This window comes from Dermacentor albipictus, chromosome 1 (genome assembly GCF_038994185.2).
Source record: "Dermacentor albipictus isolate Rhodes 1998 colony chromosome 1, USDA_Dalb.pri_finalv2, whole genome shotgun sequence".
Taxonomy (NCBI): Eukaryota; Metazoa; Arthropoda; class Arachnida; order Ixodida; family Ixodidae; genus Dermacentor; species Dermacentor albipictus.
Window position 1 is genome coordinate 145,684,729 of NC_091821.1, and position 27,199 is coordinate 145,711,927.

The 27,199-nt window shown below is 49.5% G+C and overlaps 1 protein-coding gene across 1 annotated transcript in view; it reads right to left on the reverse strand.

The window, feature by feature from the left end:
* Positions 1 to 27,199, reverse strand: part of Fhos (Formin homology 2 domain containing) — a 289,796-nt gene that overhangs the window by 69,662 nt on the left and 192,935 nt on the right. The window contains exons 8-9 of the mRNA XM_065443135.2: positions 2,955 to 3,013; positions 959 to 1,026 (exon numbers count right to left, since the gene is read on the reverse strand). Coding sequence (XP_065299207.1) covers positions 959 to 1,026; positions 2,955 to 3,013 — 127 coding nt within the window. The remainder of the gene's footprint in view (positions 1 to 958; positions 1,027 to 2,954; positions 3,014 to 27,199) is intronic.

Here is a 27,199-nt window from a genome sequence, read left to right on the forward strand (position 1 = left end):
AATGAAATAAATAAGTTTGTATGTGATAGCAACACACTTTTTTCTTGCCAACTCGGTTTTCGCAAGGGTTTTTCTACTGTAACACAATTAACAACAGTTATTCATAATTTCGCCACTGTTCTTGATAGGTCCGGACAAATTGACGTAATATTTTTAGATTTCAGGAAAGCGTTCGATCTTGTATCACATAGCAAGCTTATTAATAAACTACAATCAATTAACCTTCCAACCTACTTCGTGAATTGGGTAGCTCCTTATCCGACTAACTGCATACAGTTAGTTTCAATTAATGACCACTCATCCAAGAAACTTCCAGTATCACCTGGAGTGCCTCAGGGAAGTGTACTGAGCCTTTTAAATAAATAAATTAAAAACAAAAGAAAAAACAGCAGGCGCTGCGGAGAACCCCGTTCGTCACTTGTCAAATAGAGCGTCTAATGTCCTTAAAAAACTCTTAAAAAATTTCACCAAATGTGGACTTACACTAGAAATAAAACACATATGTAAGCGGGTTCCTACAGCGCCCGTATAGTTGACAACTTTTGCCGACTAAGCAACCTAACATGGTAACGACATAACATTCACCGCAGCGATCAGTCTCCCTTGCGATGTCTCGAACTGGTACACTTCGCATGAAAGCGAAAGATATAGTGAGGTCAACTATACGGAAGGTCTGTGGGCACGCGAGTGGACCTGAAGCAGCGCCAGCTCATTCAAACACACCGCGGCACTAATGATTCAGTCAGCCGTAACCGGCGTTCACCTTAGTTTACGGGCGCCGCACAATGAACCAAAAGAAATAAACGCCAAGCAATCATAGTAAATCTATTACACGAAACATTTCAGTTTCACAAACGAAGGCAAAATGACTGTTGTCATCGCATATACATTTCGAGAGAAATATAACGAAGTGTATGCCCTCAAATCTATACGAAATTCCTAATAACACGCGACTCACCTGAAAGATCTGCTTGAGAGAGAACAGTGCCCGTCGCAGTTCTCGTCCTGTCGAGTTGAGCAGCTTCTCTGCAAAGTACGGAAAGTACCCCTTGTTAATCGAACAGAAATGCCAAACTCCGCTAGCCTGAATCATTTCTTGATTAAGGCGTAGCTCACTTCGTGTTATCAATTCTGAGTGCACGGAAAAACCAAGAGAGCCCGAAAAATTGCCCGAATGCAGCATACAAGGACCATCTGAACAAGCTTCGGGAGAGCATTTTATAAACATAAATGTAAACGTAACAATTTTTGAGGCCAACATAAGCTATGCACCTGTACAAGCCGGACGGCGACGATGCCTCATGAACTGCATGCGATGCAAACAGAAACAGCTGTAGAGGAGCATTGACGCTCCCTCAAAAACTCCATTACCGCAGGACTATATACACAGACGAGCTCCAATCGGCTAAATGAAGTTTCCACGTGGTTAAAGGGCTGTAGTATTTTACTTTCTTTTAGCAGGCATCGGAAACTTCACTGCGCGTTACAGGTGGTGCCAGCCGTTTACAGTTTCCCAAGTGCTGAACAATGAAGGGCTATTCACGTGGTTTCAGTGCGCGAGACACACTAGACGCGTTGTGAAAACATATTGCACGCTCTGTTGAAGGTAGTTTCGTCTCGCAAGAGCTTGGTCAAGGTCTTGACACAAGTTACGCAGTTGGACTCCGCGAGAGAATGAAACGCGCACGTTCAGTCGCGAGGCACGAGTTCACAACCTATCAGAAATGCCAAGACTGTCCTATAGACAGAAGAGGCGCACTTACTACCGACGCGGCTAACATGTCATGCATCGCTAGTCCGGATAAGACGCCAGAGCTTGCAATGGTGATCCGAGAATGCAGACGCACATCATCACAAGTAATAAGCTGCACAGGCCTCGTTGGCGCCGTCGAGCATATTCAAACGGCAGAAGGTGAACAGGCAATTAAGTATGCGATGCACAAGCGTGAATAAAGAACAGGACGCCATAGCTACGGTGCACACCTGGGCCGCGAGGCTTGTGGAGTATAAGCCCATTTCTCTTGCCGCACCATTTACGGTGCAAAGCTACTACGTTCGGTCTCGGTTTGTGCTTCGGGCGACAGGCACGCGACACAACAGGGTTTTATTTTGGAACTCCAGCTCAGCAGCCGGTACGGCCTGGCGTTTGACAGAAGTGATCAATCCCCAACGGACATGCAGCCGCTGAACTTAAAGCGCACCAAGCCTGCACGTTCTCCCCTTTTCCGCTTGCAGGTCCCGTCGACACCGTTGCGGCAGCCTCCCACAGCCAATGGAACTGCGGTAACTTTCCACTAATGACGATTGCGCGGAGGAAAACCAGGCAGGCCGGTTGCTTTTAACAACGACAAAGAAACTAACCCGTGATGCATCGCGTTGGACCAAAAGGATCCCGACGACAACGCCCACTTGTGCGCATGAATGATGAGTCTGGTCGGCTTACGAGGTTAGCGCGGACAACAACCGTTAGGCTGTATTCAAAGAGAATGTCGCTCGGAGAGAATGAAACGGAGGAATTCGTGTTCAGGTTGGCTATTAGTGCAGAAAGCCACAAAAAAAAAAACGCTCTCCGTTCGTCCGCGCGTGCCCAAGGAGGCCAAGTAATTAAAATAAATAAATAAATAAATACGCGCACGATAGTATCGATTTCGCTCATGCCTCTAATCCTACATTTTTATTATCCAGGCACGACCTCTCTATCAACTGCAGTAATAGGTTGGAAATGCTCTCGCACTATTGGTTTCCGTCCTCGTCTTTTTAAAGCTCGCTTCCAATTTCATTTTTAACACCGCAAGACCGCTTCATATAAATATTCATTTCATGTAAAGGACATAGAAAACAATCAATTTTCTTCAAGTCACGGGTAAGAACATGCTAAGCTATGAGCGGACAAGTTGCACGAGGTTGCGGTTTTCTGGCAAATACGGCAGGAATGCGGTAAAAATTGCACTTACCGATGATCGCGTGAACTCGGACGGAGAGTTGAGTGCGAAGCAGGACTGCATTCTTCCGGCTGCGAAACGAAAACAGTGCATATCGTAATCCGGAAACAAAGGAAAACGAATTACAGACAGTACGCCACAATATTATCATCATCGAAGTTGTCTACATTACATGAAGAGCTAGCTCAAACATGGTTTGCGATCGTCAACGTATGAACAACTTTCAACAAATGTTTCTCCTGCAACAAGGAGCAGTACAACGCAGTTCATATATGTTCCAACAAATGACCCTTTCCTACCATTTTCCGCTGCGTCAGTCTAAACGGATATATATATATATATATATATATATATATATATATATATATATATATATATATATATATATATATATAGAGAGAGAGAGAGAGAGAGAGAGAGAGAGAGAGAGAGTAGCCGGTGCCATAGGCACCGGCTACTCTTCGTCGTAAACAAAAATAAAATAAGAAGCACGAAAAGTACTGAAAAACACTCAATACGGTCTCAGAGCACGAACACTTGCGAAGTTCAGTTCGCAGTTAAGTAAATGAAGACAAGTATAAGAACACTCAGAGGGAATAGAGCGAGTGGAGATATGTGATCAGCGTGCAGTGCACAAGCTGATGGCACTGCTGCCAGTACGCACATTTCGTACTTCGAGCAGCATGTTGCTTCATTCTCGACAATGAGCACGCCGCAGTGAGAAATGCTGATAATGCAACGACATACGTGTGTTCTGACACGCGACGCTACCAAGCGCCTCAATCGGCCGATTTCGGCGACACTCACATCCAGTCAGCGCACAAAACGAAAACGAAGCGAGTGTTCCTGCCACGCAAGTATTTTGCCATGTCCGGTTCCACCCCTCCAGTTATTAGCATGCAACAAAAGCGATACCATCCACAATAATGATCGGATAGGTGAGACTTTAATGAGAAGTGGGTGTTAGACTATAGTATTACATGCACTTTGTACAATAACATCGAAGATTACATTTAAAGACAAATGAGAGATAATCAACATAGGCAGACAAAACCCACACGCAGGCGCGAACACGAGGCATATTACAGTGCTTGATTAAGGACTGCGCCCTACTTATGGATTTTCCTGCAGAAGAAATCCGAAAGATTCTTTAGTCAGATCTCCCCAATACAATATGTAAAGTTACAGTTATTGTATATGCTCAAAAGACACGTTGACTAAAGATTAACCTTAAGGGTGCTAAATGGGTGTTTTTCGCGCTAACACCCTCCAATATACACCTATTTAACTTCCCAGGTATATACATAACATCCCGCAATAAGGTTGCGTGTGAGAACATCGCCGTGTGAGAAAGATCATGTAGTAACTCAATGTTTAGTCAAAGGAACCTGTATGCGGATCCAGTATAGATGTATAGTATCGCCGTTCATGATCAATGATCATGAACGGCGAAACATGATGAACAATCCTAATATAATCTGACGCACTACGTAATGCACATTGCAAAGACAGTCCAAGCTTAAAGGGACCCTGGAAAGGGTCTACGCTAAAGTTCCTTCCTCAGCTTGAGTTTATGCTTCCTTCCCTCGAAACGCCCAGCTCGCCTGTGGTTACCGGAATGCCAGACAGGTTCGGCGCTGCGACAGAATGCTCGCAACGCACGCTGCTGCGATAGCTCTCGCTTGAGGTCGACTGCCAAGCAGCTGGCGGAGAGTTTGGAGAGGCTTCGCGCGCTCGCTCCTAGAGAACCGGAAGTCGACGACATGACGTGCCATCATGACGCAGAGCCAGTGAAGGCGGAGCTTAGCCCCGATCACTAGGCGAACGAGTTGAGGAGAAAATGCATGACTATGGAGGAGGGTAACTTGTAATCGTCCATAGCCCTCCTAATATGAGACGCTTCACACAAATTGTGGTGCAAATGATTAACTTGAGCTGTACCCTACGCGTCTACAAAATTTGTCCGAACCGTTTCAGGGGCACAAGCGCAGTGCTTTCATATTGCTCAGTGGCAATAACCAAGGACCCACCGTGGTGGTGTAGCAGTTTTGGTGTCACGCTACTAATCCCGCGATCGCGAGATCAAATCCCGTCCGCGGAGGCCGCATTTCGATGGGGGCGAAATGCAAAAGCACCCTTGTACCGCGCATTGGGTGCACATTAAAGAATCCCAGGTGGTCAAAGTTAGCCCGGAGTCCCCCACACAGGCGTGCCTCATAATAATATGGTTTTTCGACACGTAAAACCCAAGGATTAATTTTTTTTTTTTAAATAACCAAAGGCCGGTACCAATAACCTTCCACAATACGGGACGCCGACCACGTGAGTGAGATGTGCGGCATACGACCGCCGGCGCTGCGCGGGTGCAGAGCCGTGGGCGATCTCTGGCAGAAGCCGCACGGCGTTACGCTTCCGGTGATCGGCCGAGGCACCGCCGTAACGAGCTTCCCCCGCTGCTTCTGTACGCAGCCCACGGATGCTCCCGCGGAGGCCGCACCACGCCGTGGGCAATGCCACGGCCGCGAGCGGGGACAACACGTGCGCGCCGACGACGGCGCGTGTTAACGCGCGCTTCCCGGGCAGCTGTAGGACTGTTCCGAGCTATGCCACGGTTTCTGAAGCGAGCAAAACAATCCTGTTTTCTTTTCCTTCTTTCTTTTTAAATTTTCGATCGCTTGGTCAGTACGACGAGTTCCGCGCGCTTAAATTCAGCGCAGGTGCGTGAATTTGCCGCTGGTCCCTGTTCCGTACCGCGCTCCCATGAAAAGGGCACTATTGTGATCAAGCACATAATGAATAAAGTATGCGCCGCAAACACGTGAGACTCGGATGCGAAAAGCGAGCGAGAAAAATAGCTTTTTTTTTTTTTTTCGGCAGACTAATAAACATTTGAGGCATTGCCTATGGGCGACCACCCAGCGCGCATAAGGCGCTTTGCGGCTGCACAAGTCCACAGGCGCCATGCCCAACCGCAACGGCCGCATTCCGACGGAGACAAATACCTCCAAAAACGTTCCGGGGCCGATATTACGGTGCACGTCAAAGAACACCAGGGGCGCGATCGGAGTTCGTTTTTTCGAAGCGCGCGTTCAGCTTCGCCTCAAAACGACTGGCGGCAGCCACGTTGTCAGCCGCGCTCGGCAGTCGCCCATGAGGCGAAACTGAACGCGTGCTTCGAACGATCCCCGATCGCGCCCCATGGTGATCAAAATTAACCCGTAGCTTTCAACTAGCTTTCCATGTAGCCAGTGATTATAAACGGTACTCACGCTCAGAAGGAGCGTGAGCGCTTAAGCACGACAGTCGCGCCACAATGTGTCCCATAACATCATAACGCACCAGTTATGCATTACAAGTTTCTTGCTACGTTTCTCTTAAGAGCAAGCTTTAGCTCGGGTCCAACTACGATTACGCCTATTCCAATACGTGTAAAACGCAGAAACGCTTTTCTCAGATAACCACTTGGATGACTTTATTAAAATTTGTTGTGTTTGAGCGAGAAAGTTAAATTCTAGTGACTATCGAAGCGAAATTTCTATTTAGCGCCTGAGTTTTGTAAATGGAATTTTCAAAAATTAGTAGGCTTGAAAAAAATAGAAGCACGAAGTTTACAAATTCGCACCTCTGTACCTAGAATAGATATCGCTTTTCTGTAAACTGCATCCATTAGAACATCCAAAGCAGACAAATTTTATATGTCAATTTATATATTACGTGAATTCGTTGCATTATTTACAAGGGTTTTGCAAAACTTCCGCTCACAAATTAGTGGTCTATTCGAGAGCCGCGCATAATATATCAATTTTGTCCGCTTTAGATATTCTATTAGGTGCCGTTTACAGAATCGTGATATCATTTTTCATTGCTGAGTTACAAAACTGTAAACGTCATAGCTTGGTTTTTGAAAATTTGCGATTTTTGTCATTTTTTTATTAAAATATTGACGACCTAAGTCATGAACTCGCAGCCAACAGTCAATAGATTTTAAGTTTTTTTCTTTTGAATGGAACAAGCCTCATCAAATTTTGTGCAGTGGGTGCCGAGAAAAACGATTTCTCCTTTGCCGTGTATCTATAGATAGGAGGCCCGGAGCTAAAGTTCTTTCTTAAGATCAGACCAATATCATTCGACACTTTCCCTCCTAGTGGTCGTACATAGGATGCGAAAGGGCGAAACCATGACACGCTATCGCGCGTGTCGGCTGGGCACGAAAGCAGGTAAGCGCCGAGCAATCCGGAAACAACGCGCGCGTTCCGCTTTCACTTTCGTTTTGCGAGCAGTACAAACCTCACCATTTCTAAGTCCAAGGACATCTAACAGTAGTGAGAAAGTTCAGGTGACGAGTGCTATGGGTTGTATTGCGATATCGGGAGGGCCGCAGCTCTAACAGCGGCTGAAGCGCACCCCCACTCTCTCCCCTCTTTCTGCTCTACAGCCTTTACCACATTTCCACCCCTTAACGTGCACAAGTGCGCGTGCTGAAGTGAGCTCAGTCGCACAAATGGATATTGCCACCGCTCCGAGAGCTCAAATCATGTACACGGGTAGAAAGTCATAAAGAGCCACAGGTTATTGAATTCTGCCTGAACTATCGCCCGAAATGGCACTTGGCTTCAAGAAATGTATTGTTAGCTTACGTGTTTCTCATGCGGGCAAAAAATAAACGCGCCGTCTACACCACCGCTCACAATGCAAGCCTTTAACACACGACAACTAAGAACTCGCACCTCACCGTACGTGCATTTGGTTAAATGTGGACGTAGTATACGTTGCGCGCACAATCATTAATGCTCAGTCCTGCAATGCGCAAAGCCTCTGCATACAGGGCACGGAGCTCTGCTGCGCAAAATCGCACAATTCCTTCCACAAATGTCTACAAGGTTCCAAGCTGCCAAAGCAAAAAAGAAAGAAAAAGGAACGTAGCAAACTAAAATATGACTGAATGCTCTTTCTTACTTGTGCAGAGGCATCCTGGGGCGAGTGCTGACGAAGGAGCTCGGTTAAGTAGAACTTCCATCACTCAATAGAGCACCACTAAGACACCCGCAATGTACGCGGCTTTGAAAAGCAACACTGTGCCTCCAACAAAGCGCTTCCGAAATGTTAGTAACAAAGCGCATTTCCTTACATCCCCATGACAGGGCTTTTCGCAGCAATTACTGACGTAGCACGTGAACGCCGCGTTGCAGACTGGACCCTGCCTAAGTGAAAACTGCGCAGTAGATCGAATGCCGCGCAAGGCCCTCAACCTTTTTCCCTTTGGGAATGATCAGATACGGCGGAAGAGCAAAAAGAAACTACTAGACAGTGGAGATGCGAAATGTACGAAAACAGAAAAGAAACAGCGTCACTCAGCGATGGTCACCGATAAGGGTGGCTCGCTCCGCGGGCGATGCGGATAGAATCGCGCAGGGTCGCTGACACAGCGAAAAGCGCGAAGAACGGCGCGCATGCCCCGTCATGTCCAGTCCCAGCACTATAGCGTAATTGGCGCGGTTTTACGCCTCACGGGCAGTTTGGCCGTAGTAGTGAAATTATAGGTGGAAGGCTCCGGATTAATTTTTACGGCATAATTATAGGCCACTAGCGTTGCATTGCATTCCACCATGTATGAAAGCGGAAGCCCCAGCGCAAACTTCGAGCGTGTTTCTCATGCTATCTTCGGCTGGTCTCTTCCATACCCCGAAGCACAGTCGGGCAGGTCCGGCGTTCCCCGAGCTCAGAGGTAGAGGACGAGCGCGCAAGCCAAACGTGCGACTCGCTCTCGGAGGAGGCAATGGCAGATGCTAAACCACGTGACTACTACCAACGTCCGGTGTTTCGCTTATCGAAAGCTCCCGGCGCTGCCGGGAAAACCGGCGGACGCGCCGGCGGGACGAGCGTTCGTCGCAGTGGCCTAGGTTTCCTAGGTTACGGTGGGCCGTCGCCAACAGCAGCGACGCGGCTCTGCGATGACGTTTCAATTTCGACGACTGCTCCGACGACAGGGCTCGGAGCGCCTCAGAGCGCTCGAAGGTGGAGGAGAGCAATCGAGAAGAACCAGCCGAACGCAGGGCGGGCACCCTCTTTCAACCAGCCGAAGACAACGCCGCTCGCGAGAGCGCTCCAGAGCGCTCAGAAACGACCAGTCGAAGATGGCATCAGTGTCACATCTTATTCGGGAAAGTCATCGCAAACGGTTTCCCCCCATGGTTATGTCTAGTGAACCTTTCTCTCTGGTATTTGTTGGCATCACGAACGGGAACGATACAATATAGAAGTATCACTGTGGTCGACGGTCACTTTATTGGGAAGATGCGCCCCTAAAGCGTGGCACGTCAACCGGGCATACCTGAAGGGCTATGCTAGGGTGATACATACTACAAAAGTGTTTGCTAGCGCACGCACACATGCTCTTGCGCAAGGCCTGAGGCCAGGATTTTCTTTTTTCGAGAAACAGCGCCCCGGTGACTTGTCTCGCCTTGAAGCATGGCGTACGCGCAAAGCCAAGAACGACATTACAGCTGAGACGGCTCAAGCCTGCGTGATGACCACGACGCTGCGGGGCGGGAATAAGAGCCCGGCGAGGGGCGCATCCGGCGGGGTGCCCCGCTGGGGCCGAGCGGGTTGGCGCAACCGGTTGGCCGGGGCTCCCTGGTGCCATTGTCTCGCCTCCATCGCCCTGCGGCAGGCAGCCTCATCGAACCGCGTTTACAGCTCCCAGCGAGGGCCAAGGGCAAGGCAGTCTGCGCGCGCATGGCAGAAACTGTTCTTTCGGGGCAATTTAAAGCGAGGGGGTCACCCTTCCTAGGTGTCTCGGTTCCGCATAGGCAGAGCCCCCGTAGCACTTTTAGCACCACCGAGGTGCTTTAGGTGTGATCGGCGCCTGGCGGGGCGCCGCGTCGGCGCACGTGCGTTCACACAATGGAGAACCGCGCTGATGGGCCTCGTAAATGACCGCGCCGTGAACCGTTCGCCTGAAAGCAAGTACGAAGAAACAAACACACACACACTCTTGCGGTATGTGCGCGTGAAGGCAAGCATCTGTAAGCAAGTGCAGTAAAGATGCTGTCAGAGATGAGCGTGCCAATGTCGCTTCCGCGGTAGAAGGTGGCTCGAGCCTCTTTTGTCCTGGGTTTATTTTTTCCTTAACGACCGCTCGCTTTTACGCTTGGCTGCCGTATCACAAATCTTTCGAGAAGAAACAAGACTAAAAAAAAAGCCGAACACCGTCCATTATGGCGAGCAGCTGTCGCTGGGTGTTCTAGTCCGAAAAAATAAAGACCCAGACGTGCCCCTCATAAACAGTCGATAACGTCCGTCGCCGTGAGAAACAATGTTCAACTATTACCTTTTCTCAACAAAGATACACCTATCGCCATTTTTCTTCCACCAGCTGTTCGCTCGGCAACCGGGCGGCGTCCCATGCCACATTTTCTGCAGACTAGGTCGAGGCAAAGTGACGTCCGCGCAGGCCGGCCACAGCGCTGCGAGATCGGGGCCACGTGGCACATAACTCAGCCGGCCAAGCGATCCGGCCAGTCGCTCTGCGCGCCCGCAGCGCGGGCAACCGCGGCAGAAACGCGCCGCAACCTGTCCACCACGACGGCAGGCCGCGTGATGTAGTACGGCCCGTGCGCTATGCCGCGCCTCTGCGACCGGCTGCCAGGGATATGCGGCGACGGGCGCCTCTGCGCAGCTGAGCGCCCACTGACGCACGCGACTCGCGCGCGGACGATGAGCGCTGACTTCCTTCTTTTGCAGCAGTCATGCTGCGCCATAACGTGGTCAGTGCTCGTCATCTGCGAGACGCTTGTCAGCACCAATACACAGGGTGTTTCACGTAACTTAATTGTGCCAAGGATTTAAAAAGAAGTGCTCAGACGCAGCTGAATGAAACCAACGGCATATGGTTTGCCGTGATGTGGCGCTCCTTAGAGTATTTTTTTTTTTACATTCCGCTTAATCAGTTGAATAAGATGAATTCTGCAAAATTTTTAATATTCACTTTAGGATCAATTACGTTTCGTTGCGCTGTAGAGGGGGTTCAGAAACGACCAATCCATTTTTTTGTGGCAACGTACATGCTGCGTGCGATTTTTTTTTCGGCGTTTAAAGAAGCCGAAAACTTGACAGCTATTTGGTGGTTAAGATATTGCTGCCTTTTTCTCTCCTTTTGAATGGCGATAGTTATCGGCATCTCCTCGTGGGTGAAGGCCAGTTTTCTTATCGATTCGGTGCCCGCGCGATTAACTCGAGATGCGTTCAGTTGTCACCATCTATTGGAACGGTCACGCGCATCGCTGTTGCTTCGTTAGTTCAACCTTCTTTGTTTAGACTGGACCAGGAACCAGGAAAGCAATTAGGTTAGTAGTCAGCTGGTCTGTGTGCTCGAGGAACGAGCTGCGGCCGGAGAAAACGCCAGTTGCGCGTAACTTTCTTTTGCTTCATTATTTCCGCGAGTGACGGCTCGCCGCGACGCTGGCATATCCTCGGAACCATATACCCGCGATATGGGTTAGATAAGGTGGAAAATAAAATCATGCGAAACAGCGTCCATTATGAAACTCTATACAGTAACCATTAAACCCATAAGCAATATGAATGTCACCCGTTACTTCGTCTCGTTTTTTCCCTAATTGCACAGCACTTTTCGTGAAAAGTTGGCAACTGGAAACAAGAGGATCAAGGAGTTGAGAAATTAAGCGATCTACTAAGGGAGAAAGCCGAGGCAACAGCCAAAGAGGAAGGAAAAGCGAAAATTAACAGATTTACCGTTGTTTGTGAAAATATTTATGGATCAACATCTTTTTATTTAAAAAGGAAACAAAGAAAACACTGGCGGAAGTGAAGAATGATTGCGTGTGCTTTGAATGACGCTTCTACAGTTATCAGTGGAGCCGCCTGACGCAGCCACTTCTCTGCTATGTTTATGTGGGTGTTTTTCTAACCTTCCGCGGAGGGCGCAGTACGTCTTCAACCGCAGCGTCCTGCGCTCTACGCGGTTGTACGGGACTGGCGGCCATGCATCGTTACGCAATTTCCCAAATAACAATACGAGTCGGTTGTGGCACTTGGTAGATCAGTAAACGAGGGATCCAGAAGAACTGTAACTGTTTCGCAAATATGTATTTCTCTATCATTCTTCCTGAGCTAATTCCAAAAACGCTACTAGAAATCTTAATTTTACACTTTCGCTTGTTTACTTTTACTTGGCAGTGTTCTTCCTGCGCTTCTTTCATGCGCGAGTCCATTTGAAGTGGTTCCTTGTTTGTCAAGTAAAGGAGAGGTCTATCTCACAGGCGTACCTGTGAGATACATCTTATTTAATTTCTATTTTGCGGGTTTACGCATCTTTATGGCCAACGGTGGGCATTATTGACATTTGCACTAGCAAAGGTAACCCCTTCACCCTCATTTGCATGTAAATATTACCCTAGATTGCCCCTCCCCCCCCCTTCCCCGCAAAAAAATCCTGGATACGTGCCTGTCTCCTTATCTGACCCCTTTCTTTGCAGGTATCTTCCTACTTTTCTTTTGTAGAATTAAGGTAGCTGTGGAATCTCTGTAGATATTTTCCAAGATATTTATGCAAGCGGTCAGTACTCCTTGATTACGTACCCTCCGTGGTTGCTTAGTGGCTATGGTATTAGGCTGCTAAGCACGAGGCCGCGGGATCGAATCCCAGCCATGGCGGCCGTATTTTGATGGGGGCGAAATGCGAAAACACCCATGTACTTAGATTTAGGTGCCCAGGTGGTCCAAATTTCCGGAGGCTTCCACTACAGTGTGCCTTATAATGAGATCGTGGTTCTGGCAGGTAAAACCACATAATTTAATTCTTACTTTCCTTGATTACGTAACGACTCTATGACTGCTGGTATCTCTACTGAATCAAATGCCTTTTCGTAATCTAAAAAAGCCATATAGAGAGGCTGATTGTATGCTGCGGATTTCTCGATTACCTGATTAATGACACGGATGTGATCCATTGTAGAGTATTTCTTTCAGCACAAAAATTTCAGCACAAAAACAGCCAGCTCTTGCCGCTACTGCAGCCGGCAATCTGCTAAATTCAGGAAAATATCCTATGCGCAATGTTTCACTACATACATGCTTCAGTTGCAGTTGAGAACTTGCAAAATCTACGAAGGCGTCCTGCAACAATGCTTAAAAAATCCATTTAATTGTCCCTGCCTTCTCTCTTAACCGGCAGAAGAACCCTATATACATACCGAGTGGCACTAACACACACTACGAAATGCTTCCTTATCTGTGATGTGATAAGCTGAAAGAAGCGAGCCAGAGGAAAGCAGAAACTAAAGGAAGAGCAGAGGACTCGAGAGAGAGAGAGAGAGAGAGAGAGAGAGAGAGAGAAGGCGGAAGCTGCTCGCGACACGAAGAGCTTCCAACGAAAGCACGGCACCGCCGAAGATAAATACCGTGCCACTACTCACCCGCTACCCAACCCAACAAGTCCTGCTCCTTGCGCATACACTGTAGCTGTTGAACAGGACTGGCAACTCCAAACGCGGACCGAATTCGGCACATTGAAATAAAGCATCGTACTTGCGGGGATACGTTTTCTTGTTTTCCATTTAATCTTCCTTCTGCGAAACACAAGATCGGACGGCGAGACTCCCGCAACGTTAGTGATCAACCTACAAACTAAGAGAGAGAGAGAGAGAGAGAGAAAGGCAAAGGAAAGACAGGGAGGTTAACCAGAGATTATCTCCGGTTGGCTACCCTGTACTGGGGGAGGGGAAAGGGGAAGCGATAGGTGAGAGGGAGAAGGATTAAAAAAAAAGAAACTATACACACACGCACGTACACACAAACTGTTTCTGTGGGCACTGTCACGCAGCCCGCAAAGGCGTTCCTACTGTGATGCAGTGCACCGTACAATCCTGAGTCACACAGTGAAGTCACAATCTGTCAGAAAGTCCAGTGTCTTTTAAATACCGCAGCAGTGCCTTCATAGCCGATCGCGCTGATGTTCGCGTAGGCCAGTGTCCAAGGATCTTGTTTTCTGACAGTGGGCGCTTGTCCAGTTTGTCTAGGGTGGCTGAGAGGACTGCTCTTTGCGGGTTGAAACGAGAGCACTCACAAAGAAGGTGCGCGATTGTTTCATTGCACCCGCAGAAGTCACAAAGTGGGTTGTCGGACATTCCGATAAGAAAGGAGTACGCATTTGAAAATGCTACTCCAAGCCATAGACGAACTAGAAGGGTACAGTCGCGTCGTGGAAGTTCGGGCGGAATACGGAGTTGTAAAGTAGGGTCCAGGGTATGAAGTCGTGCACTTCTGAAATCGGATGAATTCCACTGAGCTAATGTCAGGTCGTTTGCCAGTACGGCAAGTTTTTTCGCTGCGTCGGCTCTCGAAAGAGGAATGGCAACGCACCTGACGCCGTCATGGGCAGATCGGGCAGCTGCGTCTGCTCGATCATTGCCGTGTATGCCACAGTGACTAGGCAACCACTGATATATGATATCGTGTCCTTCGTCAACTATGCGATGGTGTACTTCTCTGATCTCTGCGACGAGCTGTTCATGTGATCCATGGCGCAGTGCTGAGAGTACACTCTGTAGGGCTGCCTTGGAATCACAGAAGACTGACCATGCATGCGGTGGTTCCTCCTGAATGAAATGGAGAGCCGCACGCAAGGCTACCAGTTCAGCAGCTGTCGTTGATGATACATGCGACGTTTTTAGCTGTATTTCGATGGATCTTGTTGGTATCACCACAGCAGCAGCTGAACTTGCAGATGTGACTGAGCCATCGATGTAAACGTGTACGCGGCCGCTGTGCACCTCATGTATAAGTTGTAATGTGGCCTGCTTCAGGGCAAACGACGGCATGTTAGCCTTTTTAGTGATTCCTGGGATGGTGAGGCGTACTTCAGGTCTGTGCAGGCACCATAAAGGTGTGGATGGTCTTGCTGCAGGCGTGTAGTTCATTGGCAATGAGGTGCGATTGGCAACAATCATACGACTGATAGCTGCGTGTGGCCTTTCTGCGGGTAGAGCGGCAAGGTGGTGAGAAGGTAGTCGGGCAACGTGGCGAATATGCGCTCTGAGAGCGTCGGTTACCAAGTACGTTGTTATTGGGTGATCTCGAGCTATGACAATCGTTGCCGCTGTAGACGCACACCTCGGAAGGCCGAGACACGTCCTTAGGGCTTGAGCTTGTAGTCCCTGGAGTACACGCAGGTTTGTTTTGCAGGTGTTTCCAAGCACAGGGAGGCTGTATCTTGCGAAGCCGAGGAACAAGGCGTTATAAAGCTGCAGCATTGATCGCACCGATGTGCCCCATGACTTTCCGCCGAGAAACTTGAGGAGATGTATTATTGTCAGCAACCTCTTCTTCTACAAACTCTCTTTCTATCTTTCTTTCTTTCTTTCTACAAACCTCTCTTCTACAAACTAAGAAAACCCACTGAAGTGCGGAAGGCCGCTATGGTGGGCCGACAGCGCGTCTCTAGGTATAAGTTATTGAGTTTGTCGTGGAGCTTCCTCAAGCGATACGACAAATTCCGCAGAAACAGTCGGGTTTAGCCTGGCTGTTTAAACCAGCAAGATGCTGCAGCGCAGCGGGACTTCTTCCTTTTTTTTTTTCTTCTATGACAGCACATCGCGTGGTCATAAAAAAACTGAAGCACAATTGAAAACAGAAATTATACACGGCAAAATTCTTCCATTGTTAAAAAAAGACAAAGAAGGAAAGAAAAAGAAGAGAAAGAAGAAGACGCAAGAGAAGTGGGGTTGAAGCGGTGTGGCCACTGCGGAGCAGAGCATGTCCTGAGGGCCGGCGTTGAAGTCTTTTGTGTACACAGCCGGAAAGTCGTACGCTCTGCCGCGACGGGTGCACCTGTCGGGACGCCACCAAACCACGGGACCAGCCACGACGCCGCCGCGTCCCCGCGCTGCGATTCTTGGAACCATCGTTCGGTCAACCCCTTCGCCTGCTCTCGTGTCGATCGTTAAAAAAGAAGCGCTGCGAGCGGCGGCGCCAGGGGGCTACTATGTTCCCCACTGTATGATATTGGGTGCCATGCCGTCTGGCGATGACCGCCGCGATTCCCGCAGGCTTTTTCTTGCCGGCGGTGCTTCCCGCACGACGATCCTAGTAGGCTCGAGAGCAAAGTCAACCACCTAAGTGGCACGGCTCCATTTGCACGAGTAGAGTCACGAGCAGTGTGCAGCGCCGAGCCAGGAATGCGCGGTGGTGCTATCGCTGAGCGCAGCCGAGCCACTTTGAGCGAAACGCATTCCGAAGCTGCTCGTTGGGGAACAAATGCGGAGGCCACCGGTGCAGTGCAAATATCTCAGGAGAAGAGACGAGCGCCTCCAACGACCAGTTTGCTAGCCATGCGACGAACCGGGGAATCGAAGAAGGAACGCGAATTCACGCGTAGACGGCAAGAAAGAGGCAACGGGGCTCGCCTGGAAGGCGACTGCGCCGCGCAGCAGAGGCGCTGCCGCGACCCCCATTCGTGCGGCGGTCTCGGACGAGGGGCGCTCTTTGTTTCCGCCTACCGCCAGCCGGGCACGAAGGGAGGGCCCGCGGAACCAGACGCCATTACGGGGTAATGACGCCCATGCCAGTCGTTTAGACAGCGCGCTAAACAAGCCGAGGCCGCTGAGGGCAGACCGCTTAGGTGGACCGTTTCCTGCCTCCTCCCGCTGCCCCAAGGTGCGCTTCGCACGAACTGGCCCAGTTACACAACCCTTGCCTCGCCCCCAGCGCCGCGCAGCCAGAAAGAGCGGCAAGAGGCCGCGCATTCCCTGTCCGCGCGCGACGCCACTAGTACGTTATAGTAGCAGCCCGAGGCACGATTACGGAGCCAGAGTGGCGATGGCCACGAGCCGTGCAAAGTGACCGCTTTATTACTCTGCCATTACACCGCGAGCTAAGCACTCTCATCAGACTGCTCGCTTCTGGTCGCCTCAGGATCGCCCCGTTACGGCCGACTCCTGGCGATCACAAGTGATTCGAATCGGCTGTAGCCTGTGGCCGATGTCGACAGGGCGCCTACGAGCTTCAGTCTACTGCCTGCCAAGAAACATCCCAGACGTCCTACTGCTAAAGGGCTTAAATGCTCACCCTGTTCTGAGGTCTGGGTCACGCAGCGTTTCTCTCTCCTGACCTTGGGTGAGAACGGGTTCAGAAAATGCGACCCCTCAGTTCGTCGTCGATGGGCGTCGCCACCTGGAATACCCTGGGCGGCTATAGTGCTAAGTTTAGGAGTTATTTTACAGCAAGGTCTAGCATATTTCGCCGTTTTTAGCTGGCATGCCCCATACGCCCATCTGTATCACCTATATAGTGCGGGCGGTCAGTTACTATGGCTTTCCGCTGCTGCACACGTGGATTGCCGGCGGACGCATTCCGGGCGGAATGTGCAAACGTCATGGGCCGCGCACTGGGTGAAGAGTTAATCCGGCACTTTCAACTAAAGCGTGTCTCATAGCTCCTGAGTTGGACTTTAAACTCAACAGTCATTATACCTTGCCTCAGGTAGCACAGTTAATATTCGCTGTTCACAGCACACGGCTCAGCTTAAGCATTGTTTAAACCATTTTTAAAACGTAGTGCAGTGTACACAATAGAGAGTTTTAGAATAGGGGCCCCAAACGTTTTGTGGCCCCAAAGAAATAGCGTCGAAGCCACTGCGCATGCGCGAGACGCAAACTGCGCTTTGGTTTTGCGTTGGGAACGCTATTTCACCGATTTAGCGGGAGCTCAAATAGCGTTCCCAAAACCTTTGCGTCAACAAACATGGTGGCACCCACCGAAGCGACGGCTCTAACCTAGCACCAAACTGGGTTCGATTCGCAGTAACGCGTGAAGTTCGCAAGCTAGGAGAAATGACTGCAGTTATCGCTTTCTCTCAATTAGCGTGTGTTATGAAGATTGATTCATTAGACGCCGCTGATTCCGAATTCGAGTGTGGATTTTATGGCTCGTAGGCCTAACACGGCTAAGCTTGGCTGGTGAAGGCACGTAAAGTTGGTTTTGTAGCTCAAAACTAAGCACAACTAATTGTTTGCTGCTTGAAGAATAACCTCTAAATTGTAATTAAACGCGAATACACGCATGTCAAAATTACTATTCATATCATAAAATGGTATATTTTATTTAATTATTTTTAATCGTTTTCCTTAGACGCCGTAGTGGCGCTGTCAGCGCAAGACGCTATCCGCAAACGCAAGGCCCTATTCTAAAACTCTTCACTCCTGCGTGCCCCAACGCTAACACCCGCAAAGCTCTTTGGGGCCCCTATTCTAAAACTCTCTAATGTTGACCGCTGGCTACGAACGACCAGGAACCAGATGAAGCGGGAATATTTGAATGGCGAGAGCAGTGTGGGAGCAACCCTCAGTCCAGGGACCCTGAGAATGTTTTGTTCGGTTACTTGGCGAATATTCAGTAAACACGACGCACGGACAGGACGAGCGCACAAACTGCCTACATGTGCCGTACGTGTTCCTTTGCGCAGTGAATTATGTTACTGATTGATGACTGTAATGATAAATGAGCTAAGCGTGTGTGTATATATATATATATATATATATATATATATATATATATATATATATATATATATATATATATAGAGAGAGAGAGAGAGAGAGAGAGAGAGAGAGAGAGAGAGAGAGACCACGCACTTATACAAGCGGCTACGACTGGGGTGTCGAATGCCAGTCTGATCTGAGATAAGCCTGAGCGCAAAAGACGAGAGGTAAAACAGGGGGCGTGCGAACAGCCCGCGGACAGAGAACTCAGCCGAGCGTCGTGCAATCCGTGTCGCCGTCTGGTCGACGATTGAAGGCTCCCCGCACCGTCGGCGGCGTCGATTCATGCCGTTTTTTATTTGACGTCTGGTGGTCGCCTGAGAAACTTAAAACTTCCAAACCCGTCCGTCCCTCACGCGCAGCTGCGTCGCCCCTTCGCAGGATCGAGTATCAGCGGCGGCAGTGCGGGCTCACGTAGCCAACGGCTACACCGTGATCGCTTGCTCTCGTTCCGACAGCCACCAGCAGCAGTGTACAGCTGCGTCTGCAAATCTTTTCCCGTCCCACGGGTCGATCAAATACAAAACGGTCCCGTGAAGAGGGCGTGTTTTTTTTTCTCTCTCTCTCTCTCTCTTCTACAACACGCCGTCGTCTGCTCCTTACAAATCCTTACTTTTACCTACGCAAAAGCCCCAACGCATATGCCCGGTAGTAAGAGCGCAGAAATGTCCAGCACACGCGAGCTGTTCCCTTGCCGAGACCGATAAAGTTCCTCGACAAGACACGACACCTGCAACTAACGCTTGATCAGTGCCTTTATTTGAGAACGGGGCCGTGTGCAGTCACCCAGCGTCCCCTCATGGCAGCCCACACTGGAGGACGATGACGGGTTTGACCTCTGCAGGCAGCTCAATCACAATATCTGTATACACTAGGACATTTACCTCGTCTTTCGTTAGCAAGAAGGGTTTTAAGACGCCGCCCGACGACGAACAGATCTTACAAGTGAAACTCTTTGTCGATACGAATCTCCTTGTCGTTAAAACTAGAACTTTGTGGCAACGGGAGAGAAATATTTGCAGACGTAAGTGTTGCATCATATATCGTATATGCACCGATTAAAATATGCTTAGCGTCGTCATGACTCCCTCGAAACTGTTTCAAGACATTTCTGGAGAGTAGTTCGGCCAAGTGACACATAATATACGAATGTTTAAATTGTAGCAAAACAGTGTTTAGCGTCCAAATGCGCACACAGACGGCAATGTAGCATAGTTTTTAACGTATGTGCATCTTGTTCGAATGTTGTCTTAGAGAGCATGCAACCCAGTCGAGAACGTGACTGCCAGTAACAAACAAGAACAAGAGCACCGCGCTTTCAATTCCGCTTCTCGCAACATTGGCATATGAAAAAGGCAGCGTCTATTATCCCGGCAGACGGGAGAATAACTTCCCGGAACCCTCACCGGCAGTCGCTTCTCAACGACTAGCTCACGATTCCATGAAAGCAGCTGCCGCATTTCCGAGGCTGCTTTCCCATCCCCTCAGTAATGGAATGCTTTTGTGCGGACTGATGTATAGCAACCCGTGCAAATGGAGCCGGTGAACGCGTAAAAAAATCATGCCGTAAATGCTAATAAGCTGGTTTCAGTGCCACAATCGGCCCGTTGTTGCTTTGTTATTGTTGTTTTTATTTGTTGTCATTACGTTCACTAATATACCCGCATATCTACATCTTAATTTACTCTAGGAAAAGTGATTTCCGTGTTACCGATGCCTGACCGTAAAATCTGTGCCGCACCATTAACAGCATTTCTGTACCTGAGCTAAAAAGTATATAAAAAAATATCCATACCGGCGTCAATGTACACAAACTTCGCAGAGAGAAAATGCAGGCTACAAATGGACAGTTGCCTTTAATTATCACGTCAGCGAACTTTGTTGAGTGGGCACATGAAACATGTTAAACGAAATGTTGTAACATGTTATGACGAAATCATAAGTCCAGCTGCGAATAAAAAGAAGTTTGTCAACGTTTTGTGACAGTCCTATTACCGGACGCGTGAGCATTCTTAACGCGTCATCGGCCCTTGTGCAACGCTCACGCACAAGCAGGTGCTGCAGAAACTTGATTTTTCATCCGGGGGCTCAATGTGCAGCGCATATACGTATGTGGATGGCTTTGGTGCTTTGAGACTCACCGGCACCGTCATCTGTCGGAATATTGTAGCTGAATGTGTCATTACGAAAACGTCGGTGTAGACACTTGCCTTATTTTGCTCGTGCGACCTCAACATATTCATTGCATGCAACGCACACACAAGAAACGCCGGCAGTATGTTTATTTACCTCACGTCGATAGCCACAGCTAGGACGTTCGCAGAAGAGATTGTCACGCTGGCCGTATTTCATAATAGCTGCTCGCTTTGTCTAACCTTGCTGTGAACAAAGAAAAGAGAGAATAGAAACACCAAGGCGCCTTCATGTTCATCTGGGGCCGAATGCACAACGCTTTTCGTTCGTAAGCGCTGTTTTTCATTGGCTGATCGCCTCCGCTAACAATATGTCCTACGTCACTATTGGCTGGCACGAACGCTTTTAGCGTAAGAACGTTTTGTTATTACGGCCCCGGATTTCATTTTGTCTTATTTTGACCTCATTTCGACGCCAAGTCCAAACTAAAGCTATAGCTCGCATGTAAGGGACGCCGCAGTCGAGTGCTCCAGATTAAATTTGACCACTTGTGCTTCTGTATAGGGCGCGCAGAAATCAAAGTACGCGGGCTTTTTGCGTTCCGCCGCCCATCCGTAGCTTAGCTTTGACAGCACGGATCATGGAGCGCTGCATACAGCCTGCAACTCCCGACAAACCCACTGACAAACCTCCAATGCGCCTTTACCCGCATTCTTGCTTCATGACACTCCAAGTGCGCTCAGGTAGTATCATATTCGCACAGTGCGCGTGGCCCCGTAAACGCGACAAAACATTTAAAAAAAAAGTAAGAATTTTTTTTTTTTAATGCGCCGTTAACCAAAGCTTCCACGACAGTATCACATTTTGTACAAATCATTTAGAGTTGCTGTACTGATAACTATCATTATTTTTTGTGTTTGTACGTTGATGCACTGTAATTAATTTTTTCCCAGTTTTGTTTTTCCATTGTAATTACATTTACGCACTATACACCTCACCTATGTAACATTTACCCTATGTAATACCCTCCCTAGAGGGCCTTTAGGGTTATTGTGAAATAAAATAAATAAAAGGCGCACGAGCGCTCCTTTGGGCGTTGCGTCAATAACCACGTGTCTTGCCCGTTTTCCATCTTGAACGAGATCCATCGACGGGCAGCACCTCATTCTCCCAGGCCCTTCCTTGCTTTTCTCAGCAATGATTCAGCAGCGCAAAAAATGTAAGCGCGCGCTTATACTGTAGCTGCGCCTAAGTATTTACGTCTGCCAGGGTCATGTACCACTCTGCTCGTAAAAAGTAAAATCGTTAGCAGCTGGGCAACGGTGCAGTAGTTTTAGCGGCAGGCTGCCATGTCGGCAATTCGAAAATAGCGGACAAATTATTTTTCCTCCTTCTTTTTTTCTTTTCCTTAGCAAGGCGCTGTCGGGCGAGGTAGAACCCAAAAGCAGTAACGGACACCAGGCAAAAACTCAAAATCCAATATCGAGGCATTACCATACGCTAACGCAGTTAACAGCAAAAACTGTCGGTGAAGACACCTCCCAGACACAGCCTGGCTCTCTTGCGTAACCGTGCTGGATGTGCACTTGATGGAGTTGTGAAGGAGGCCCCAAAGAAGACGATAATTGATCCATACTTACTACAGACTTTTCTGTGAACAGTGTCTGGAACGGAATCGACGTAGAAGGCTGTGTGCGCAAATTTGCATACGGTCAACAAACGTTACAGCGCGATCATAACATAACACTACGCACTGGCGCTCTAAATGAGTTCAGAATAAGCGTCACGTACACGCGTTTGCGTAATCGTATGTCGTAAGAGTGCTTCCACCTAACTAACATCGAAGCATGCAGGTATTGGTGCACCGCATATCATCGAACACAAGCATATATTTCTTTTCGCGTGTATTTTCTTTCTCTCGTTAGTTTACACAGTGGCGTAGCTAGGTCGTCTGGCACCCGGGGCCCATAGGTCTTCTGTCACCCCCCTCCCCGGGTGTAGCCGGCTGAAAGAGGGGTGTCTTCAGACGTATATGACACCCCCCCCCCCCTCACTGGCTCCTTGCACCCGGGGCCCACGGCCCCCCGGCCCCCCATGTTGCTACGCCACTGAGTTTACAGGAATTTCAGCAAACTAAGCTTTGGGCACAATTCAGTAACTACAGTCAGTTATACTTGATCTAAATTTGCGCATACAATCGTGCAATCAATGTGCATCTGATGTGCATGTACTCTCCGTCGTGTATTCGCATCAACGTAAGTTTCTCAAAGATTCGCAAGATTGCAATCCCAGACCTCGTATTTTTCAGAACAAAGGAACATGCGCACTAGGCGGAAATGAAAAACTATGCCCTAGGTCGATCAAATGAACAATGCACATTTTCGCTACACTTGGTGGTCACATTTCTTCAACGTTCCAAATGCGGTCAGGCAACATTTCTCTCATGCACAAACGCTGGTCGCCGATTTCAAGCGCGCCCCTATATTGCTGCAGTAACCATTCAGTGCAGCGCCGGAGCCATTTGTCAACGATCACGTCATTTGACGCACTGCGCAGATAATTTCCAGATGGAATTATTTGGTTGCAACAGAGGCGTATAAACACTTCTCTTTAGATATCTCTATCTCCACTCGGTTTCTTTTTTTTTTTTTCCTGGTGGACGAGGGTGACTGGCTGTTTCACAGTGGCTGAACCCCAACTCGGTCGGGGACTTCAACCATTTACCTAGTTAGCCCCATCCCGCCCCTGTTACACACCGCTGACCTTGGGTTACAAGTCCTGAGCACTTCCAGAGCGCATTTCTTTGGGTGCATCCACCATGGCGCTTCTTCGGGCGGCTGAGCCCACAGTCAGATCCGCCGTGCGTACTTGGGGCCTTGCGGTCAGTTGCAAGCAACTATGGTGGAAAGCCCGGTGGCGCACGCGGCCGGCGTTGGAACAGCGGCAGAGCGTCGCAACAGCCGCCCGGCGTAATCTCTCTGTTTCTCTAGGTATGCGGGGCGACCGGTCAAGCGAAATTGATCGGCAGCAGGTGACCGCGCCTGGGCCATCTCCGCGCGATTGCGTCGTCCCGCGATAATGGCGCGCAAGCGGCCGGTTCCCCCCCGCGCAGGAGGGACGGCCGCTGGACATGCACGTCCAGACGGCCAACGCTCCAACTCCATCTCAGTCGAAACAAAGCCGGGAACAACGCCTACGTCTGGGGCTATGGCGGCGGCGGGTTGTCGAACCAGTTTGGGCCGCACGCGCTCCGCGGGCTCAGCTGCGCGCACGCCTCGGCGGCGCGGGCATACTGCGCGCGCCGTCCGGAAATGTCGCCGCACCACAATGATCCACTTTCGGCCGCGCCCCATCAGGAGGGCCGGCCCGACCGTTTTCCGTTCGCCGCGCGGCACGCCAAGCCGCAGGAGCGTGCCTACGAACGGAAAGCAGCCACTGGGCGGAGAAAGGACGAATTTCCGTAAGGAGGACCATCCGCCAGATGTTCAACCGCCGAGACCGTTCAGTGAAGTGGCCAACACGTCTAGTTCATTGCTGATAGAAGTTCGATTCCTGACCGGGCGATCGCACCTAGACGGAAGCCGAGTCCTACAGAGCAAGTGCACAGAAGGTTCGGTGCATGCGATGGTATAAGTAGGGTGGCTTATAGCGCATTACAATATCCTGCATGACGGCACGCCTCGTAGCCCCCATGATGCTGATGTCATACCGAGCAACATGCTAGGTTCATAATTTCACCCCTGCAAGAAACGTATGGAACACAAATAAGAATAGGATGCAAGCCAGCTGCTGGCCACCTTTTTCCTTCAGCCTTCAACCAAATGATCCAGGCAAGCAAGGAATGGAACATTCATTTACACCCGCTGGCAAACCTTGCCTTTACAAAGGGGTATCACCAACTACCGAGAAATACTACGAGTAAAAAATCAGGAATCTATTACTTCCATCAGGAACCTGTCGACAATTGCATGGTCCCCCTGCAGCATGCTCAAGAGAAGTGGGAGCGTTCAGGCAGAAGGTAGAATTGGAAGTTTTAGGCAACGTACTTGCGTGGTGTGGGACTACCTCTGTGTCCAAAAACCGCATCCACCCCCTCATGCCACCACGAGCTGTGAACAATCATAATTGCGCAAGACAGCCCTTGAAACCTGCATAAACTTCAGCGATGAGAGTTTGTGTATATAAGAAAAAATATGGGCCTCGGCCGGACGAGAGTATCGCGGCGATCACAACTACGCGGTCGTAACGAGGAACGGGAAGGTTGGTGGATACAAACACTGGATCTATAACCTTGAAAAGAGAGAGAGAGAAAGGCAAAGGAAAGACAGGGAGGTTAACCAGAGATTATCTCCGGTTGGCTACCCTGTACTGGGGGAGGGGAAAGGGGAAGCGATAGGTGAGAGGGAGAAGGATTTAAAAAAAAAACGAAACTACACACACACGCACGTACACACAAACTGTGTCTGTGGGCACTGTCACGCAGCCCGCAAACGCGTTCCTACTGTGATGCAGTGCACCGTACAATCCTGAGTCACACAGTGAAGTCACAATCTGTCAGAAAGTCCAGTGTCTTTTAAATACCGCAGCAGCGCCTTCATGGCCGATCGCGCTGATGTTCGCGTAGGCCAGTGTCCAAGAATCTTGTTTTCTGACAGTGGGCGCTTGTCCAGTTTGTCTAGGGTGGCTGAGAGGACTGCTCTTTGCGGGTTGAAACGAGAGCACTCACAAAGAAGGTGCGCGATTGTTTCATTGCACCCGCAGAAGTCACAAAGTGGGTTGTCGGACATTCCGATAAGAAACGAGTACGCATTTGAAAATGCTACTCCAAGCCATAGACGAACCAGAAGGGTACAGTCGCGTCGTGGAAGCTCGGGCGGAATACGGAGTTGTAAAGTAGGGTCCAGGGTATGAAGTCGTGCACTTGTGAAATTGGATGAATTCCACTGAGCTAATGTCAGGTCGTTTGCCAGTACGGCAAGTTTTTTCGCTGCGTCGGCTCTCGAAAGTGGAATGGCAACGCACCTGACGCCGTCATGGGCAGATCGGGCAGCTGCGTCTGCTCGATCATTGCCGTGTATGCCACAGTGACTAGGCAACCACTGATATATGATATCATGTCCTTCGTCAACTATGCGATGGTGTACTTCTCTGATCTCTGCGACGAGCTGTTCATGTGATCCATGGCGCAGTGCTGAGAGTACACTCTGTAGGGCTGCCTTGGAATCACAGAAGACTGACCATGCATGCGGTGGTTCCTCCTGAATGAAATGGAGAGCCGCACGCAAGGCTACCAGTTCAGCAGCTGTCGTTGATGATACATGCGACGTTTTTAGCTGTATTTCGATGGATCTTGTTGGTATCACCACAGCAGCAGCTGAACTTGCAGATGTGACTGAGCCATCGATGTAAACGTGCACGCGGCCGCTGTGCACCTCATGTATAAGTTGTAATGTGGCCTGCTTCAGGGCAAACGACGGCATGTTAGCCTTTTTAGAGATTCCTGGGATGGTGAGGCGTACTTCAGGTCTGTGCAGGCACCATAAAGGTGTGGATGGTCTTGCTGCAGGCATGTAGTTAATTGGCAATGAGCTGCGATTGGCAACAATCATACGACTGATAGCTGCGTGTGGCCTTTCTGCGGGTAGAGCGGCAAGGTGGTGAGAAGGTAGTCGGGCAACGTGGCGAATATGCGCTCTGAGAGCGTCGGTTACCACGTACGTTGTTATTGGGTGATCCCGAGCTATGACAATCGTTGCCGCTGTAGACGCACACCTCGGAAGGCCGAGACACGTCCTTAGGGCTTGAGCTTGTAGTCCCTGGAGTACACGCAGGTTTGTTTTGCAGGTGTTTCCAAGCACAGGGAGGCTGTATCTTGCGAAGCCGAGGAACAAGGCGTTATAAAGCTGCAGCATTGATCGCACCGATGTGCCCCATGACTTTCCGCCGAGAAACTTGAGGAGATGTATTATTGTCAGCAACCTCTTCTTTAGGTACGAAACGTGCGGGCTCCATGATAGGTCGCGGTCGATAATTACCCCTAAAAAGCGGTGTTTACGTGCATTTGCAACTGCTTGTCCGTTGACACTTACAGAATAACGCTTCATTGCCTTCCGAGTGAAAGTAACTAGGCAGCATTTCTCTGAAGACAGCTCTAAGTTCTGTTTTCGCAAGTACAGTGATGTTAAGGTAGCTGCCTTTTGTAGCCGTGCTCGTACCTGCAGTCGTGTTACAGCAGACGCCCAAATGCAGATGTCGTCGGCATAGATTGATACTTGAACTGTGTTGGGCAAGCATCTGACTAGGCCAACGAGCACTAGGTTGAATAGCGTCGGGCTCAACACTCCGCCTTGCGGTACTCCACAGAACGTTTGGTGTTGAGTCGTGGCGCCTTCCTCGGTCATCACGAAGAAATGCCTGTCAGTCAAATAACTGCACAGCCACTGAAAAGTGCGGCCACCGATTCCTGCTTTAATCAGAGCCTCTATAATGGCATAATGTGCTACATTGTCATAGGCGCCTTTTATGTCAAGGAATAGTGCCGCAGTGAGTCGTTTCATCCGTTTTTGA